Genomic DNA, 20,263 nt, shown 5'->3' with positions numbered 1-20,263 from the left:
CACCACAGCTCACAGCAACGCCGGATCCTTAATCCACTGAGCAAGGCCAGGGATAGAACCCGCAACCTCAATTGTTCCTAGTCGGATTCATTAATCACTGTGCCACGACGGGAACTCCAGAGATGCTGCTTTTGACCCTTAGCAAAGCAAGGGTGCCTGAGGAGAGAATGTCACCTTCTAACAAGCCTAAGTACAGAGCTGGTTCACTTAACAATTTTCAGAGCTATTACTCTGCCCTTTCCAAGAGAGGAACCAGTTTATTTCCACCCATACCTCTCTCTCCGTAGAGGACATTAAATCCTGACCACACAGATGGCAAAGTGGAGCTAAGGGGTTACTAGGTTACAGTTATGTTGACATATCCTGGCTCTCAGAAAGTCCCTCCTTCATTCCTCACGTAGGGCAAACAGTAGAAGTGATCAAACTTCTGCAGAAATTTTTGTAGAAGTCCCCTACAAGGCCACTGATCACTCAGAAACTACTTTCTGAGCCTAAGGTTTACAGCACTTGGAGATACCCCCCCCCCCCCCCCCCCCCCCCCCACTATCTAAAGCCAAGCTTTGACTTTTTCAGGGGTTAATCAGACTGGAAGCTCAAAGTGTTCCCGGGCAAATGAGGTGCCCAGCACTTGGTGAACTGTGAAGCTCTATAAAATGTATTATTAAAATATGTTAAGTGACTGCCTATTACATGTGGGTATTTTACTTGCAGTATATCTTTTAATCTTCACAACAACCTGTCAGGAAGTTGTCATCCCTCCTTTACAGATGAGAAGACTGAGGCTCAGAGAGCTGAAGGCACAACCCAAAGTCACACAGTTTAAGTGACAACACCAAATCCTATCTTTATCACTAATCCAAGCTGTTAAGTAAACAAAGCAACTCTAAATTTTCTTTCAGCAAAATCCTGTCTTTCCAACATCACAATCTGTGACTCTGGGTGAGGACCCAGGGGCTGGTTTTCTTACCCTTCCCTCCCTTCCACTAATGCCCAATTCTCAACACCTGAACAACCTGGAGAGAAATGTAACCGGGCCAGACAACGCCCTCTTGCCTGCTCTTAAACTTGAAGAGTTTGCTGCAAGGAAGGGTATGTGGGAAAGCTAAGCAAAGTCTCAGCTTCCATCCTGGTCTAGGGACTTGGGAAGACCTGGCTTTGGCCTTGGACTGGGGAGCAGGTGACCCTGTTTAAAGTGTGAGGCTCCCGGGGAAGTGCGGCTCTGCGTTGCACTCTCAGGATAAGCCCCCTAAGCTCTGTTGGGGAGAAGTTTCCCGTCACCCCTTCCTTTCTTTCTCTTTTCTCGCTGTACCTGCACCTGAGTCATAAAGGGAAGTTCAAAGTCACCGCGCGGGGGAGGGAGGGACGTTCCGGCCGGGTAGAGAGGGTGATCTCAGGACCCCGATCTGCCTCCTGCAGGGAGGGCAGGTCAACTTGACTGCTCACAAGGCAGAAATTACAGCGCTGGGCAAGTGGGCTCAGCCGGGACCCCGGCAGAGGGGCCGGGGGCCGGGCGCCGGCACTCGTCGCCTCTGCACCGGCTTCTGAAAGGGGTGGCGCGGGGTCCGCGGACATAGGTGGGAGGGGGGCCTGGGGCCGTCGTTGTGGGGGTTGCGGAGGGGAGCCCGGCGCGAGGGTGTCGTTGAGAGGCTTAGGGTGGGGGTGCAGCGTCTAGAGGCTCGGTGCAGGAGGGCGTCCCGGTCCGGGGGTAGTCGCTGAGGGGCTTGAGCTGGGGTTACGGGGGTCCTGAGACAGAAGAGACGTCCGGTCCCGGGGAGGGTCACTGAGAAGCCTGGCGAAAGGGTCTCGGAGGTACTGAGACAGAGAGGGCGCCGGCCTGGGGGCGTCGCTGAGGGGCCTGGGGGAGTCTCGGGTCCTGAGGTGGGGGCCCTCGCCACCCGAGGGGCGTCGCTGAGGGCTGGAGAAGGAATACCAGAAGGTAGGGGCGACGTTGTTGGGTGCCCCGGGCGGGCTCCGCGCAGGACGGGCGCGGGGGGTCGCTCACTCACCGGGTCCGGGGCCGAGGCCGGGGCTGGGCGCGGGCCGGGCGGCCAGCGTGAGCGCGGCGGCGGAGAGCAGGGCGAGGCGGGCGGCGGGCGGCGCCATGGGCCGTCAGTGCGGGGCCCCGGGGCGCGGCCCGGGGGAGAGGGGGCAGCGCTGGGAGCCGGGGGCGGCCATGGGAGCGGGACGCTGGGCTCGAGCGTGGCTCCGCCCCGGCCGCCCGACCGCCCCGCCCCGGCCCGCCCTCCCCAGCGCCGCCACGCCCCGGCCGCCCGGGGCCCGCCCGGCTCCGCGGTGAGGCCCGAGGGGCGGAGCCGATGCGCACGCCCGTCCTGTCTCGCCCGCGCCTGCCACTCATACACCAGTCTCCGCCCACACTCTTCACCTGGGCCCGCCCACCCTTGGAGCAATTTCTTGGTAGGTTTCAGGGGCCGGACTAGCAGGTAGGGGGCGGGGCCTGGGGCACCGCCCTCAAGACCCCAGGCGGAGGTTTGGCCTATCTGGAGCCTGCCGGGTGCCCAGTGACCCCTGCTCCACCCTCACTCGGGTCGTGACCCACACGCGGGCTCAACCGCAGCGGTAATAATCAGAACAGCAGTTTGCAATCCGCTTTTCCCTGCTTGGCTCATCGCAGGGGTTTAAAAAAGGGTGCTCTGGAGTCAGCCTTCGGTTCATATCCCACTTGATCACTTGTAAGATCTTGGGCAGATTTAAAGGAAAAACAGCTCTCTTACTTCAATTTCCTCGTCTGTTAAATGCGGGCGTTGATAGCAATTACTCAAAAATGGTTGTACTAAATGAAATAATGCGTGGAAACTTTTACACACATGCAGTAGGAGCTTAGAACATGTTAAATTCCTTTCACCATCCCAACTGTTGTAGCCACAAAAGAGGCAGCACACTGAGCCTTGGTTCCGAATCCTATCGCACATCTTTGTCAACTGGGGCAACTTTCCAGCTCTTTGTCATCTGCAAAATAAAAATAATAAAAGGCCTTCACAAGATTAGATAAGACAGAAGCAAGTAAAGCGTACGACAATGAAAAAGTCCAGAGGTGGGTGGGGCAATGACGCTTTCTTAGAGTCTTCGATCCCTGGGTTCGGAGCGCTTGGCTCCCTTAAACTCTCGGCGCCCGGCGTGGCTTGCCCTTTGCCTCTCACTCCCCCGCAAGGTCTTCCCAGCCCGCCCTCGGGGTCTGTCGTGGTTCTCTCTCCTCCCCCGCGCTCCCTCAGGCAGAGATTTTCCCCTCAGCTCCCGCCTAAAGCGCCGAGGTGACGCCCCTCGGGGCAGGTCCGGGCGGCGCACCGGGCGCTTTCAAGTCCCCGGTCCCAGACCTGCAAGTGCGGGCCTGCGCCCGGCGCGGCGGCAGGAACCTCTGTCCTCCTGTGCAGACTCGCCGAGCCCTGAACCGGGCCGGGCTGTCCTCATCCCGCGGGTTCCCCGGCCCGCCTTAGGTACACCGGCTCCTGCGCCCCCTAGCCACCCGGGAGCTGGACCCGCCACCTCTCCCCCAAACCCCACCACCACCCCATCCCCCATCCCACCCCACCCAGCTGCTCCCAGAGTTGGGCACCAAAGGCGCCGCTACCTCCCCCGAGGCCTCCCAGCTCCGTCCCTCTCCACCCACACCACCCAGCGCCGCAGCAAGAATAATCATGTTCAGGCATTGTTTTCACTGCCATTCCCAAATTCAAGAATCCTCTGGGCTCCTTTTTGGAGCAGGGGGATGTTGCCCCCCTCCCCCGCCCAGGTCCGCGGGGACACACCCTCCACATCCCACCTGGTGTCTCTCACTCCTGCTTACTATCTCTCTTCTGCACCGTTTGGGGCCCTTCCCCACCTCCAAAATCACCTCCTCCAACAGAACCTAGGAATCCTTCACCTCTTAACTTGCACCCTCCCAGGCAAGAGCCCCTTGAAGGTGAATAAAATGGGTACATGCAGGTAAAACCATTAGCACAAGCACTCAGTAAATGTGATCCTTCCTCCATTTAACAAATATTCAGTGAGGAGCCTGCTGAGAGCACCAACAAGACAAGAACTTACACTGGGAAGAGAGAGGCCGACTAATCATGAGGAAAATAATGTGAATTTCAGAGAACAAAAAGTACTATAAAGACAAAAAATGATATTGACAGAATGAACTGTGAACTTAAAAAAAAATTTTTTTAAATTTTTTGTCTTTTGTCCTTTTAAGGCCTCACCAGCGGCATATGGAGGTTCCCAGGCTAGGGGTCTAATCAGAGCTGTTGCTGCTGGCCTACGCCAGAGCCCCAGCAATGCCAGATCTAAGCCGTGTCTGAACCTACACCACAGCTCATGGCAACGCCGGATCCTTAACCCGCTGTGTGAGGCCAGGAATCAAATCCGCAACTTCATGTTTCCTAGTCAGATTCATCTCTGCTGAGCCAGGACGGGAACTCCTGAACTGTGGACTTTTAAATAGCATGCTAGGGAAAGTTTTTAGCAAATCAGAACACAGCTCTCTACAGTTTATAAGGTCCTTTCACATCTCATCCTAGTTTCAGAGGGGCAGACAGTGGGCTCAAAATCTGGTTTATTTGGCCAAATCTGGGTGCATATGCCTCATGGTAGTAGCTTATTCCACCACGGTAATAGTCTTACTGCCCTGCAGAAAGGGCACCACCTCCTTCCTTTATTCTGTTCTATTGGCCTTGTGTACAGTGGGAAATAAAAAGGTGGGGTCCCTTGTTAAAATTATTAAGAATTTCAAGAATGGGATCCTGCTGTGTAGCACTGAGAACTATGTCTGGTCACTTGTGATGGAACATGATAATGTGAGAAAAAAGAATCTATACAGGTATGTGTAACTGGGTCACCATGCTGTACAGCAGAAAATTGACAGAACACTGTAAATTGGCTTTAATGGAAAATATAAAAATATTATTAAAAAAAAATTTCAAGATGGCAACAACAGAGCATTAGGCCAAGCCTGGGACCCTTCCGAACTCAGGAGCCTGTGTCACTAACCACACATACCCCTGAAATGTTGCACGCCCCTGAAATCAGGTTTGTACAACAGAACTCAGAAATAACGTGCAAGCTCCTGTCCCCACTGGCTGCCATGAGCAACATCCCTCTAGCTGTCCCCAGGCCTCCCTCTTCACTTTCCCAGCATAAAGCCCAGCACAGGTGATGGAAACAGCACCGAGAGGCTAAAAATACAGCTGAGCAGGTCTAGGTCAGGGCACGTAATGGCTCAAGGTCTTTGCTCAGTTATGTGGTCCCTGGCCCTGGCAAGGAACAGCCTGAGATATTCATTTCAATGCTTCACATACCTCAGTCGTTAAACAGCTTTATTTCATGGAAAGAGTGAGGGCATTGACTGGAGCCCCGGGCCTCCAGGAAGATGTTGGTGTCTGTCTGTTTGCCTGCTCTCGCTTGGATTCCTCTCTGAGGGCAGCAGGATTTGCCAAGAAGCTAGATCTCAGCTGGTGGCATTTGCATGATCCTGGTATCTTCGAAACTCCAGTTCAGACGATTTCTGCTCAAAGGACAGTCATGCCGTGGAGAGAGCACTGGAAAAAGTCTGCTTATGATAACAAGAATAACAAACGTTTACTGAGGATTTGACAAAACTCTAGGCAGGGTGCAGTATTTGCTGTCACATTTCACATATGACAGTGGCACCCTTACCAGCCCTCTCATGCAGACAGGTTAAATGGCGTGACTAAAGGTCGCATAATGGCAGAGCTGGGCTTTGAACCCAGATAGTGGGACTCCAGAACTGCACTTCTAAACACATGGTGAATTATTCTTTTTTTTTTTTTTTTGTCTTTTTGCCATTTCTTGGGCCTCTCCCGCAGCATATGGAGGTTCCCAGGCTAGGGGTCTAATCAGAACTGTAGCCACCAGCCTACGCCAGAGCCACAGCAACGTAGGATCCGAGCTGCGTCTGCAACCTACACCACAGTTCACAGCAACGCCGAATCGTTAACCCACTGAGCAAGGGCAGGAACTGAACCCGCAACCTCATGGTTCCTAGTGGGATTCGTTAACCACTGCGCCACGACGGGAACTCCATGGTGAATTATTCTTACAGGGTTCTAGCAACAAATGCTTACTGAGTGATACAGGGCTAGGATTAGGGTGAAGGAGGCATTTGCCTCAGGCACAATAATTAACTCAGTAAGGAGCTCCCACTGTGGCTCAGTGAGTTAGGAAACAAGTCTGTGAGGATAAGGGGTTGGACCCCTGGCCTCACTCAGGGGGTTAAGGATCTGGTGTTGCTGAAAGCTACAGAGTAGGTCACAGATGCAGCTCGGATCTGGCATGGCTGTGGTGTAGGCTGGCAGCTGCAGCTCTGATTCAACCCCTAACCTGGGAATTTCCATAGGCTGTGGGTGTAGCCCTAAAAAAAAAAAAAAAAAAAAAAAAAAAAAAAAAAAAAAGGAAGTCAGTAATCCCCCCCAAAAACAAAAAAACTCAGTAATCAAGAGAAATAAATATTTAATCAATTTAAAAATATACTCAGTATAGTTAATGAACAGTGTTTTAATGCAATATCTATTATTTTTTTAAAAATTTTAATGTTGTTTGTCTTTTTTTAGGGCCATAGCATATGGAAGTTCCTAGGCTAGGGGTCCAATAGGAGCTGAATCCACCGGCCCATGCCACAGCCGCAGCAACACAGGATTCGAACTACATCTGCAACCTACACCACAGCTAACGGCAACACTGGATCCTTAACCCACTGAGCAAGGCCAGGGATTGAGCCCACATCCTCATGGATACTAGTTGGGTTCATTAACTGCTGAGCCACGACGGGAACTCCTGCAATATCTTTTAAAACTCTGAATGAAGGTCAAAAAAATTCATGATGAACAAAATATCAAAATCGTAAATAGAATCTAGATTCCTCATTTTCCTTTAGCCTCAGGCCCATCTCAGCACAGTACTGTTACTGATCCTGCCTCCCACATTCTGGGTCTGGCAACTCGTGGTGGAAAATTCAAGATAAATAGTAGTTTTTCCATTTTTTGTTTTTTCTTTTTTTGGGTTGCACCCATGGCACATGGAGTTTCCCTAGGCTAGGGGTCCTGGCAATGCCAGATCCTTAACCTGCTGAGGGAAGCCAGGAATCGAATCTACATGCTTATGAATATTAGTCAGGTTCATTACCGCTGAGCCACAATGGAAATTCCGATTTATTGGTTCTGATAGAGACAAGGGGAGAAAAAGAATTTGGTTTTGAACATAATGAGTTGGAGGTGTCTGTGGGGCATCCAGGTAGCCTTGTCTGAGATCTCAGAGCCAGGTGAGAAGGGCTGGCAAGATGGGCACAGCACCCTCATTTCACATACTTGGCCCATGGTAGGTATATATTCGGCACATGTGGTCTAGATCACTGATCCTCTGAGTTTGCATCACGGTTCAGGAATCTTTTCAAATTCTCTCATCCAAAGTTTTTCTTTTTTCCTCAAACTTCCACATCACCAGTTTCAGATATGTTCCCATATGGGTGTGGAAGTTTACTTGCCTGGGTATTAAAAACATCTTCTGAAGAAATTAAAAACAGCTAAATTCCACTAGAATTTGGGGGTAGGGTATGAAGAAGGAAGATGAGAATTAATATGAATTGCCTTAATTTACTCTTTAGTCAGTGACTCTTTAGAAAGAGAATAGGAGCTAAGAGAAATTAAAGAGAGGAGAGGTGGTAGTAAAGGAGAAAAGCGAGAAAAAAGATTCTCGGAGCCAAAAATGCAGTGAGGAGTTCTCTCGTGGCTCAGCGGGTTAAGGATCCAGCTTTGTCACTGCTGTGGCTCTGGTTGCAGCTGTGGCCAGGGGTCAATCTCAGGTCCAGGAACTTCTGCATGCCACTGTCAAAAATAAAATAACAAAATAAAACAAAATAATTACAGTGAGGACAGCCTGGATAAGCCTCAGAGAGGGCAGGTGTGTTTCCAAATAGAAGCAGTGATTTAGATATGTCAGGAAGAAGAGCTCCAAAGGATGGGTGGAAAATAAAGAATATTTAGACTGAGCTCAGCAGTAAAAAAGTTCATTGGAGAAGCCAACTGAGGAACAGGCCTTTCTGCAACACGGAAGCCCTACAGCCTCAACCCCAAGTTCTCTGGATCCAGCGTTGCCACCAGCAATGGAAACTCTTGGCATGGTTTCAGGACCCTGGACCAAATTGAGTCTTTCCATCCTGACTTTGTAATTCTGTACAACCTCTGGGTCCTGCTTCCCATTCCATCTAACAAAGCATGAGATGTTCAGGACAGCTTCTAAAACCAGGGGGGAAAAGTAGCTCCTATAGATACATCATTTCTGAAAGGTCCATGAATCTGACAAATGTTGAGTGAAGACGGATCATGGGAAAAGAAATGGCCTGGTACCCAAGTCAGATCAGAAATCATTCCCCAATTTAAGAAGCTCATTGCTTGCCAATAAGAATTTATGGCATGGCACAGGGAACTATATTCAATGCCTTGTAATAACCTGGAAAAGAATCTGAAATATATATATGTATATGTATATATGTACATATATATATATATATATATAAATGAATCACTTTACTGTATACCTGAAACTAACACAATATTATAAATCAACTATACTTTGATTAAAAAAAAGAGGCTCATCACTTGGCCTCTAAATCAGATGGACCTGGGATGAAGTTGATATCAAATGTTGGGTTAAGTCACTCAGATCCTGAGCAACAGGAGCTCAAGAAAAAGTCAGCTGAGCGATGGGGGCCACAATATTAATACCATTGATAAGAACTTTTTTTTTTCTTATTGGGGCCACACTGGCAGTAGGTTCCCAGGCCAGGGGTTGAAACGGAGCTTCAGCTGCCAGCCTACACACAGCCACAGCAACACCAGATCTGAGCTGTGTCTGAGTACTACATCACAACTCACAGCAAAGCCGGGTTCTCAACCCATTGAGCAGAGCCAGGGATCGAACCCGCATCTTCATGGACACTAGTCAGATTCGTTACCACTGAGCCACGACAGGAACTCCAATAAGAACTTAATTTATTGAGCACTTACTCTGTGCCAGGAGCCAGGCCAAGTACTTCACAAGTGTTGTCCCATTACCTCCTCATGATGATCCTGGGGTAGGCGCTACTACTCTCCCCATTTCACAGATCAGGAAAGTGAGGTCCAGAATCGTGAATTCACTTGCCCTTTGAGAGGTGGATTGGGGATGTCAGCTCAGGCAGACCAACTCTTGAGTCCAGAGATAGTCTCATAACAAGCGTAGGACCAGATGTGGTCTGTGTCCAGGTGTGTATGTGGGCAGACCAACCAGATCTGAGGCAAAGTGGCTCAGTGCCAGCTCTGACTGGATAAGAGCAAGGGTAGTGTAGACCTTGATTGGGTTGAATCCAGCCTCTGTTGGTTACTAGCTTTGGGACCCGAGCATAGTCCTTGAGCGCCTGGGACCTCGGTTTCTTCTTCTATAACGTGGGGGTGGCACTAGCACCCAAACTCATTCATAGGGCTGTTGGTAGCATTTCCTGAGATGATGTTTCTAAAGTATCTAGAACCATGTTTGGACTAAAGTAAGCACTCAGTAGATACAGATTTTACTGAAATTGGAGAAAAAGCACAGGCCAAATTACCCTGAGTTAGTTCTAAGGAATGTGAGAGTGACCTACCGGGGCAGGGTCAGTCAGAGGGAGACCCAAGGAGGGGAGAGAAGGGAGAATTGGGTAGAATTTGAAGAGTATGTTTCAGCCACCATCTGTGTGAGCAGCTCTGTGCTAGAAGGACATTTTGAGTGTTCCTTAGAGCCTGAGCAGTGTCACTGGGTCACTGAGTAAAAGGCTTAGGAAAGGAAATACATTTGAGTGTCTGCAAAGAGGTGGGGCAGGAAAGCCAACCTCATATTGGGGAAGGAGAGAAGGGAAACAGAAGGACAGCTCCTGGTAGGCCTTTCTTGCACGACATCTCCCTCCTGTCCCTGCCATGGAGAGTAAAGGCAGACAGTCGCCTCAGAGGTGGCACCTCTCTGGGATTCACAGGCTTTGAAAAGATGCCCACCTGCCCCCCCTGTCTCCAGACATTTGCAAACCCTTCCCAAAGACAAGCCCTTTCCAAAGCCCTGCTCTAAAATGGACCCACCTCTTGGGAGGTGAGGCTGGGGCTCACCCCTGATGAATGGCCCCCATTGTCCTCCCAAGCATCTATGGGTCCAGATGCCATTGGCCTGGAGGTGGTTCCATGGCAGCCTGCGGTGCTGTCTGCTTGCAGACTTTGATTCACTCCAGGGACCAAAAAAAAAAAAAAAAAAAAAAAAACAAAAAAACAATCAAACAGGCAACACGTGATTCCAGGATCTCCTGCCAGACTCATACTCTCTTTTTCCATCATGTCGCTCTCCTCCCCCGGGGAAGGGAGCCTCCTTTGGCATCCTGCATGTGAAAAATCAAAACCACCAACAGGAGGAGCACCTGATAAGGAGTGAGGCATTGCCCAAGAGTTCCCAGGAAGAGGTGTCTTTGTTCTTGTTTCAAGCCCTTGACACCGCTAACAGCTCTAATTACTGCATTTGCCATGGGATGTAAAATAAAACCGCATTCCAGAAACCATGTACTCTCCCCGCGAGAGACATGAGGGGAGAGGTGCCCAGGGCTTCAGAAACGTGTTCTTTCATTTCTGGTCCCTATTCTTGGCAGCTATTCTGAGAACTCAACAGTACCTTCTTTATGTGCACAGAGGAGGGCACTTTCGCACGTGTAAGGATGCATCTCGCTACCTGCAGCCACAAATCTGGTCTGCATATTTGACTGCATTGCATGCATGCAAAGTATGCTTCTTAGGAATGCCAGGACCTTCAAAATACACCCAGGCCATTTGGGGGGAAATGAAGACCTCAGAAGTTCCTGAGGCTGTAAACAGCAGAAAATAGGACTTCTTCCAACTTAATTTAACTATAAAAATCTGATGATGTAACATCCACCCACACCCACATCACAAACCAAAGTGACATCACAAATACTAGAGATAATGGTTCAAAACTGCCTGCATGTAAGCCCAAAACTAAATAAACAGCACTTTGCCCATATATGACTGAGGCAGAGAAAGGCAGGTGATAGAAATATTATAATAAAACAAAGCAAAAAAAAAAAAAAAAAAAAAAAGAAAGAAAGAAAAGAAAAAGAAAAAGGGAAAAGGAAATACATATTTCTTCCCCCTACTAAGCTAGCTAAAATAAAATTTAAGGCAACTGAAATATGGTAAGGTGATTTAACTTTTTTATAGATGACATTTCTTTGAAAGCCAGGTCTCTTTAAGTGTGTGACTCTAATCTATCCAAATTGTTCTCTTGTTCTTGATGGCTCCCGGGAAATGGAGGCTGGCGTCATTTACATTGTGCTTTTGTCTTTATAGACCCCAGAGGATATTTCCCTGCTTTGCAGCTTTTCTTGGCTCAGGGCAGTCTGGTCCGAAGTGATTTCAGGGCTTTGGCAGGGTTTTACCTGCTGTCATTTCTGTGTTGAGGCAAGTTGAGGGGTCGCTACAGCAACAAGAGGAATCTTGAGTGATCCTGTCACGCAGTCCTTTCCTGCCATGGGTTCCCTCTGCTTTCCAGGAGACAGAAATTGTCTTTAATTCCTTGGAAATTCTCCCTGACCCTCCCTCTGCTTCCAGCCCAAGCTGCATTCTTTGAGAGCCTGACTATCACTGTGACCTTGTGACGTTACTCTTGCTTCCCTACCTGGTACACAGGCTTTGGAGAGCAGTGGAGAGAATGTAGAAAGATTTCTAAGAGCTGTGTGAAAGAAATAGTCTATAAAGAGATGTTAGTCCTTTACCTCCAAAATGGACCTTCTAGTCTCCGCTTGAGAATTGGTCTTTTTTATTCCTTTTCTCCCCCCTTATAATTCTAGAATCCACTTTATATGAGACGAGACCCCAGCATCCCCACCTATGGACTCCGACAGTCTATCTTACTGAACACCCGGCTTCAGGACTGCTACGTGGACTCTCCAGCTCTGACCAACATCTGGACAACCAGAACATGTGCAAAGCAGAATATCGGTGCCCCCATGCCTGGGACCACCTCTTCGTGGGAAGTTGTCAAGAACCCATTAATTGCCAGTTCATTCTCCCTGGTTAAACTGGTGCTCAGGCGACAACTGAAGGAGAAATGCTGCCCTGTATCACGCAAGTTTAGAGACGTAAAACCCCTGAAGAGATTAAAGCCCAAGGAGGTTTCAGTGATGAAAGCTGTCCAGCGGGGCAGGATCAGAAACCCCATCAGTTCCAAGGGCAAGCGGCCAGTGGGGCAGCAGCCAGGCTCACCTAGGTGCAGGAGGCCTTCAGGAGACATCCATGAGGTAGAGAACGGCTGGTGGGGGAGAAAATGTGATGGGGTAGAGAGAGCGAGAGGTAAGCTAGAGAGATGGAGAGATTCGTTTGAGGACAAAGGAATCTGGATGCTAAAGACAGGGTGGTGGGGGGTGAGGATGGGGGTGGGGGCGTGATATAATGACGAGTATGAGGTCTAGGGTCATGCACATTTATCCTCTGCTCAGCTCAAAAGGAGGATAAAATGGCTTGAAAGCATGCAGAGATGAAAGGAACTTGCCGTGAAGGGAAAATAAGGACAGGAAAGGGTCAGACCCACACTTTTTTTTTTTTTTTGTCTTTTTGCTATTTCTTGGGCCGCTCCCGCGGCATATGGAGGTTCCCAGGCTAGGGGTCCAATCGGAGCTGTAGCCACTGGCCTACGCCAGAGCCACAGCAACGCAGGATCCGAGCCACGTCTGCAACATACACCACAGCTCACAGCAATACTGGATCCTTAACCCACTGAGCAAGGGCAGGGACCGAACCCGCAACCTCATGGTTCCTAGTCGGATTCCTTAACCACTGCGCCACGACGGGAACTCCAGACCCACACTCTTGAACCCCAGAGCGAGACACAGGTCTGGCCATGAACTTCTACGTGTAGAACTGGGCATCCAGGGGCCTGATCTACGTCTAGCACCATGACTCCATGGTGGCCAGCAGAGCTCAGAAACGCCCTGGAGCTAGGTGGTCAGGGTTCAAATCCCAGCTCTGACTAACATTGAGGATGCCTGTGGGCTGGATCCCTTTATACTTTGGAAACGGTTTCATGAGGATTAAATGAGTTAATACATGCAAAGGGATTTTGAGCCGAACCTGGCACAGAGCACTCAGGGTCCTGTGTGGCACTAGTAGGGGACAGCTGTGGGTCACCTTCTGTGTGGCCCTGGGCAGACCCATTCCAACATCCTTGACCTTAAAGCCGTCTCCTACTGACCTTACAGGGTTATGGGGAAGTGCTCACAGTGGTAACTGAAGGAATTCAGTAAACTAGAACACTAGACGAATGCTGGTTGTGGCTGTAACCAAGACTCTGGGACACAAATCCCAGATAATTATTCTGAGCTCCCTTCTCAAGTTTTAGCTTTGACGTCTCTGCTTTCTTCCTGGCTAGAGTAAAGAAAGTTCAAAGGAGAAAAAAGTAACAGTCTGCCAAGATCTTGAGAGCAGATATGCTGAACATGTGGCTGCCACCCAAGGACTACCCCGGGACATTGGGACAGCGTCCTGGAAGGGCCGAGCCTTGCTTCCTGAAACCAGGAAGCAACAGCCGTTGTCAGAGGACACACTGACCATCCACGGCCTCCCCACAGAGGGCTACCGGGCTCTGTACCATGCAGTGGTGGAGCCAATGCTGTGGAATCCTTCAGGGACTCCCAAGAGGTACAGCCTGGAGCTGGGCAAGGCCATCAAACAAAAGCTCTGGGAGGCCCTGTGCAGCCAGGCTGCCAGCCCCCAGGATCCTCAGGAGGAGCTGCTGCCGGGCAGGAAGCGGCTGGAGGCCCACGAGGAGCTTGTGCCCAAGAAATGGGCCAAGTTAAAGCGTGAGAAACAGGAATGGGAGCTCACGGGATGAGGATATTCTCTGCTGGATGTCTGAAAAATAAACACCATTTTGCAGCTTCCACATACTCTCAGAGTGCTTTAGAAATTAGTGACTATGGGAGTTCCATTGTGGCTCAGCAGGTTAAGAATCTGACATAGTGTCTGTGAAGATGTGGGTTCAATCCCTGGCCTTGCTCAGTGGGTTAAAAATCTGGCATTGCTGCGAGCTGTGCTATAGGTCACAGATGTGGCTCAGATCTGGAGTTGCTGTGGCTGTGGTGTAGGCTGGCAGCTGCAGCTCTGATTTGACTCCTAGCCTGGGAGCTTTCATATACCACAAATGTGGCCCTAAAAAAAAAAAAAAAAAAAAAAAAAAAAAATAGTGACTGCCCTCCCAGGACACAAGACAAATGGGTACGAGATTCATTGAAGACTGAAAGCCCCTCTCCACCTTTGCGGGTAGGTCATTTTCAGGGCTAGATGCCTAAGCTTTTTTTCCTATAAGCCCCTTTTCCTCAAGAGGGACTGGAGGGCCTCAGTTTTCCAGGTAGGAAAAGGCCTGGCAGAAGAAGCCAAAGGTTCCATCCAGCCTAAGGTCCCTAATTTTAAAAGGGACCCTGCTGGGGTGTTCCCTGGTGGCTCAGCGGGTTAAGTTTCTGGCTTTGTCACTGCTATGGTGCAGGTTCAATCCCCGGCCTGGGAACTTCTGCATTCCACTAGCACTGCGAAAAAAAAAAAAAGTGCTGGGGTTGACCACTATTCCCTTCATATGGCTGAGCAGAAAAACCACCACCACTCCAGGGACATAATTTCAAACACTGTCATTCAGATGCTTGCCCGAGACACCACCTATATCCTCAGTAACCTGAACTCTGTATTAACAGGAGAGAAATGACACAGAGGCTCCCCTGAGCAAGTTGCCCATAAAGGAGCTACTTTGGAGTTCCCATTGTGGCTCAGTGGAAAGGACCCAACTAGCATCCATGAGGACTTGGGATCCCTGGCCCCGCTCAGTGGGTTAAAGATCTGGCGTTGACGTGAGCTGTGATGTAGGTCACAGATGTGGCTCAGATCCTGCGGCTGTGGTGAAGGCCAGCAACCGCAGCTCCTATTCAACCTGTAGCCTGGAAACCTCCATATGTCACAGGTGAAGCCCTTGAAAAAAAAAAAAGGCAATGCTTCCCGCAGACGTCTTTGTGGAATCTGTAAACTTTACCAAATAGAGCAAGGACAACATAACACATACTTGATAAAATTGTATTTTTTTTTACAGTCATTTGTACAATTTGTTACAAAACCATAGAAGACTACAACTTATTTTAAATCATTTTTTGGTCGGCAAATATGTAAAATCTGTGTGCAATTATCATGTATTTACAGGGCCTCATGTTAGTCATTTTCAATGATTATTCCAACAATGTCACACTCTCAACATAAGACATGGCTTAAGATAAATATATTAGTAAATAAATATTCTGAGAACATATTTCCATAAATGAAATGTGCTGCTATACATATACAGAATATACATAAGTTGTTTTCTAGCCTTTAAAACATTTTTAAAAAATGGTAATGTTGGAGAAGGAGCCCTTAGACCATTTTATTACAAAATCTTTACAGCAAAGTCTTTACAAAATATTTTTAAGTGCTATGGGAGAAATTTTTAAAAAACATTTTAAAATAGTGCCTTAGACCAACACAAGTTTATATAAAGAATAGAAAAAGGCAGTTCTGTTTAAAAAATAATACTCTTGCTTAGTAATTATTTTTTAGACCTCATTTTAAAAGCATTAGTCCTGCATGAACTTTTGAGTAGGAACTAGCAGCACGAAGGGAGGGTGTGAGCAGTGGGACAGCAGAGGGAGCTTTACAAAGCGGCGTGGGTTCAGAGGCCAAGAGACAGAGTAAAGGCCCGCATACCGGGGTTGTGTCTGCTACAAAGAGGTACCATGTGGACCAGAACTCCCTAACCCCCTCTACCAACTGGTTCTAGCACTCTTTAGTTTACATGGCTGTCCTACCTGCAAGGCTGGGACATGAGACCACGCACGACAGTCACTTTCTGGCAACCGTGGGTGGGGGTGTGGCTCTCCGTGGAAACTGTGAAGCCCCCAGTTTTCATGGGAGCTTTCACGCTGCTGAGAGGCCACCGATAAAAGGTACCTGTCATCATCATTATTGGGGTCTTGCGACATTAAAGAAGACATTTCTTTCGATTTGAATGGTGAGGCAATAATGTAGTTGGTCACTATATTTCAGTGACCTCCCTGTCTGGTGAGCCAACACAAATCTAAGACAGTGGTTGAGATTTAAAGTCTTAAAACTTCATTTTTGTTTCTATCACCCAATAAACCATGAAAATTAAATTGTTTCTTTTGCCATCTGTAGTTATTGCTCTTTCAAGTGAAAATTGGACACATTTATTTTAATAAGCCCAGTTGAAGTCACATTCTCTCCTCATCTATTTCTTGCTTAAGGCTGTTGAGGAGCAATTTTCCAGCCAGGGCTAAAGAAAGCCACTTTGGGGGTATGGATTCAGACAAGGAAGATAATATGTGCTCAAAGGCATTAAAAACAAAAGCAACAACAACAAAAAACCCACAAAACCACAAACTAACAAATAAAATCTCAACAATGAGAAGCTGCTTTGTGTAAAAGCAGAAGTTCACGTTAGAAGCCATAATACCCCCCACTCCTTCCCTAAAACCACGACATGCAAGCTGCTGTCCTCAGCAGCTGCTACTCCTGGCCCAAGAAATAAAGGCGGCCCAGATCACATGCCAAGGGCTCAGGCGCTTCTCACACCCTCGCCAACAGGTGTGCTGGGCATAAGGGGTGAGGAGCCGCCCCCAAGGGACCACACCTCTGAGACTGGAGGACAAATGTCACCACAATGAGCTCTTAAATGGCAAGTGGCCGGATCACTGGACGCTGGAATTTCTTTCAGTCAAATCCTGGCTGGAAGTAAATAAGTTTCCTCATCACAGGCTGGAGTTTTTAAGTCAAAAGGATTCTGACACAGTAAGATTCTCCCAAATGTTCTGGTGTGGACCCTGGGCTGGCGTCCCCTGAGCCTTACTGGAGAGGAGCCATCCCTGTCCCCTGGCAGCCCAGGGTGGTCTCTATTTCTCCATCTACAGGGGGGCCAGGTCTCCAGCTTCCTATTCAGCAAATGAGCACTTCAGATGACAACTGATGCCTGCTAAATAAATGAATAATTAAGAGTGACCAGAGAGTCAGCAAACACAAGGGCTAATGTGATTAGTTTCTTCTAAAAAACATTTTTTTTAAGAACGAGAAATACACAGGACAAAAAGGATGACAATCCCTGATCTGAAAGAGCTTTAAATAGATTCTCCCTTTTAAAATGTTAACATCTTTTTTAAACAATGGTTTGGGTTTTAAACTCTCCCTCCCTCTTAAAACAACAAAAACAACAAAAGGGTGGAATAATATACAAAAACCTACCCTTTGGGTCTCAACTATCTGATAGTCTCTTTCTGTTTGTCTCATGGAGAATCAATACATAATAGTGCATTAGGTAGAAAGGATAGTAGACATTTGCAGGCGAGATGAGCAATTTCAGTCATGAGGCAGAAAGCTGAATAACCCTGAAGCGATGCTTCCATAAGGAAATGGGATGGGAAACTTATCCTTCGAACAGAGCTCAGACCCCGGTGGGGCCCTGGCCACGCCCCCCAGGAAGGCAGCTGGAGGCCCCGAGCAGCCGAGGGGTGTGGCTGCGCCCTCAAGGACGCCTGCACACAGGCCCGCGCGGGTGGGGGTGGAGGGCCTCCATCCCTCCTCGCCCCTAGCTCCGTTGTCACACACCAAGGTTACACACCAAGGTTGCACAACTACGGGCCTTCCTCCTGGGTGCTTGTCCCCATGCACCCCGTAGAACCATCTCTGCAGCCCGTGGCAGGAAGCCTAAGATCAGGACTATGAACTATGTCCTTCTACTTAGGACGATGCCAGAGGGGTCAGGCTGAGGACACTGGGCAGTCGTCCCTGTCACCTCAGGGCTTAAGTAGCAATGGCTTGTTCCAGCTCCCCATGCTGCAAGACCTTCTGCTCTGTTCCTAGCTGTTTCCATGAGCTGCCTAAAGGTGCGGGCTGGAGAAGCATGGCTTCCGAGAAGACCTGAAATTTTGTTAAGTTGGGACTTGCCACGAGAAAGAAAGAGGCAGCATTGCATTGTTCCTCAGAGTTTGTACCCATATCAACTAGCTTTACTTCAAGTTTCTGGTTCATTTTCTAAGGCAGGTGTAGCCCTGAGCTTTTCAAAGGCCTGAGCTCCCTCCAGGGAGACAACAGTATCTACACATGATGTGGTTCAATTAATGCAGCAGTGAATTTTTTTTTTTTTTCAGCAAAAGTTGGCAATTAGGGTTCTTTAAAATATATATTTAAATAACTTTTTACATTTACATATAATATCTTAAAAAACAAAGCAGAGAACTCAATCCCACACACCTCAGAACCCCAAGCACACACATTTACAATACAGAAGGATAACATGTTATCAAAAGAGGCAAAGGACTCAGAATTTTGTTTGTTGGTTTGTTAATGGGGGGAGGGGGCTGCCACAGGCGGCTCACATTTTGGGTTGAGAAGCAGGGCTCTCTTTATTACCACTTTAGTGTGTTTGTCAAAGCTAAAAAAATCTTTTTTCTGTAGGGAGTCAGAGTTTGGAGTCTCCATGCAGTTCCCATTTCCACGTAAGAGTTCCTTCTTAGCTCAGGCTCCTGGGCGAGATCCCTGTCCTAGGAGAGAGAGAACAATCATCAGGGGAGGGCGCCCGCACACCCTGGGGACCAGGCAAGGGACTTGGGGGCCCATCCCAGCAAGGGGCAGGATTTCTGTTTTCTGTTGTTGTTTTGTTTTTTGCTTTTTAGGTCCGCATCTGCAGCATATGGAAGTTCCCAGGCTAGGGGTTGAAGGAACTGCAGCTGCCAACCTGTGCCACAGCCACAGCCACGCTGGATCCAAGCCACGTCTGTGACTTACACTACACTTTTTGGTGACATCGGACCCTTAACCCACTGAGCAAGGCCAGGGACTGAACCCACATCTTCATGGTTCCTAGTTGGATTCTTAACCCACCCAAGTCCCCTTTCTGAGGGCATAGGTGCTTTCTAGAGAGCTGGCCTTGAACCCTGGGCAGTGCTGAGCCCCTGGAAGCCCTTAGGCAGCATGGAAACAAAAAGCGCAAAACATATGCATGGGCACTGTCACAGGCACTGGGAAGAGCAGGGGAGCAGACGCCCATCTTGGAGCTCTCAGACCTCATAACACAGGAATTTCATGGGGTGAAAACCTGGGCAGAAAACATAGGGTGTGAGTCAACTCAGAGGGGGCTGGAGGGTGTCACTTAGGCTGAGATCCACAGAAGAGAGTGGCAGAGAAGCCTGGAGGATGGAGCAAGCCTGGTACAGGTGCCGAAATGGTGAACAGTGGGGCAGGCGGGACATGGGCAGAAGGGTCGGCAGGGCCTGATCACATGGAACTGGGTGTGAGGTTTACACTACTAAAACTCTGAAGGTAGTGGCAGGTCAGTGAAGGGTTTTCTGGTGTAAAGATAGATGTTTTCTTTTTTTCTTTTTTAGGGCATCGCCCGCAGCATATGGGGGTTCCTAGGCTAGGGCTGAATCAGGGCTGTAGCCGCCGGCCTATGCCACAGCCACACCAGATCTGAGCCTCCTCTGCGACCTACACCAGCTTATGGCAACTCAGGATCCTTAACCCACTGAGCGAGGCCTGGGATTGAACCTGCATCCTCATGGATGCTAATTGGTTCATTACCACTGAGCCATGATGGGAACTCCTAGACTGATGTTTTTAAAAAGACTCTGGCACCCAAGTTGAACAGAAGGCAAAACCAGCAACAGACCAGAGGCTACCGCCTTCACCCTGCAGAGAGGAAACAGGCCTGGCTGCCGACAGGTGGCTGTGGGGGTGGGGTGGGAGTGGGGCAGGCAGAGTGCATCACTGTGGGATGTACTCTGGAGAAGGAACTAGTCCCAGTGCTACTCAAAGGTGCTGGCTGCACACTGTTTATTACTGAGGCAAAATATCTGGCTATATAGCAATTTCGTGATGACTGCTGAGATCTAAACAAATCTGGACTTGGATTTTTTTTTTTGGCCACACCCCTGGCACAGGCCAGGGACGGAACCTGTGCCATTGCAGTGGACCTGCGCTGCTGCAGTGACAATGCCAGGTCCTTAACCTGCTGTGCCACAGGGAACTCCTTGGACTTGGATTTTGGGTGTCTTCTGCTAGGTTTCATTTTTCTGGGATGAGGGGAAAACCAGCACCTGCAGTTCTCCCCCATGGGTCAAGAAGCCTGGGACACTGGAATGTGAGGGGCAGGGCAGGCTGAGGCC

The 20,263-nt window shown here is 49.0% G+C and overlaps 3 protein-coding genes across 7 annotated transcripts in view; 1 reads left to right on the top strand and 2 right to left on the bottom strand.

The window, feature by feature from the left end:
* Window positions 1-2,197, bottom strand: part of KREMEN1 (kringle containing transmembrane protein 1) — a 69,108-nt gene extending 66,911 nt beyond the window's left edge. The window contains exon 1 of one of the 4 annotated variants that reach the window (XM_013990380.2): window positions 2,007-2,197. In XM_013990380.2, coding sequence (XP_013845834.1) covers window positions 2,007-2,103 — 97 coding nt within the window. In that variant the 5' untranslated portion in view covers window positions 2,104-2,197. The remainder of the gene's footprint in view (window positions 1-2,006) is intronic. The other 3 variants (XM_013990381.2, XM_005657346.3, XM_005657347.3) reach the window with 3 other exon arrangements.
* On the top strand, window positions 2,316-14,069 carry C14H22orf31 (chromosome 14 C22orf31 homolog). The gene is made up of 5 exons (XM_021073684.1): window positions 2,316-2,415; window positions 3,231-3,452; window positions 3,552-3,661; window positions 11,867-12,316; window positions 13,444-14,069. Exons 1-5 carry the CDS (start codon window positions 2,316-2,318, stop codon window positions 13,903-13,905), a joined length of 1,344 nt encoding a protein of 447 aa, XP_020929343.1. The 3' UTR covers window positions 13,906-14,069.
* The window catches only part of ZNRF3 (zinc and ring finger 3), a 149,328-nt gene continuing 144,182 nt past the window's right edge, over window positions 15,118-20,263 (bottom strand). For both annotated transcript variants that reach the window (XM_021073755.1, XM_021073756.1), the window contains exon 9: window positions 15,118-18,640. In XM_021073755.1, the coding sequence (XP_020929414.1) occupies window positions 18,615-18,640 (26 nt within the window). In that variant the 3' untranslated portion in view covers window positions 15,118-18,614. The remainder of the gene's footprint in view (window positions 18,641-20,263) is intronic.

Source organism: Sus scrofa, chromosome 14 (genome assembly GCF_000003025.6).
Source record: "Sus scrofa isolate TJ Tabasco breed Duroc chromosome 14, Sscrofa11.1, whole genome shotgun sequence".
Lineage (NCBI taxonomy): Eukaryota > Metazoa > Chordata > Mammalia > Artiodactyla > Suidae > Sus > Sus scrofa.
Note: the sequence above shows the minus strand (reverse complement) of the source record. Positions and strands in the feature narration are given on the sequence as shown.

Coding starts and splice junctions, on each gene's coding strand:
- C14H22orf31 (XM_021073684.1), top strand. CDS start 2,316: ATGCGCACGCCCGTCCTGTCTCGCCCGCGCCTGCCACTCATACACCAG. Junction 2,416..3,230: donor ACCCTTGGAGCAATTTCTTG/GTAGGTTTCAGG, acceptor GCGCTCCCTCAG/GCAGAGATTTTCCCCTCAGC. Junction 12,317..13,443: donor CTTCAGGAGACATCCATGAG/GTAGAGAACGGC, acceptor CTTCCTGGCTAG/AGTAAAGAAAGTTCAAAGGA.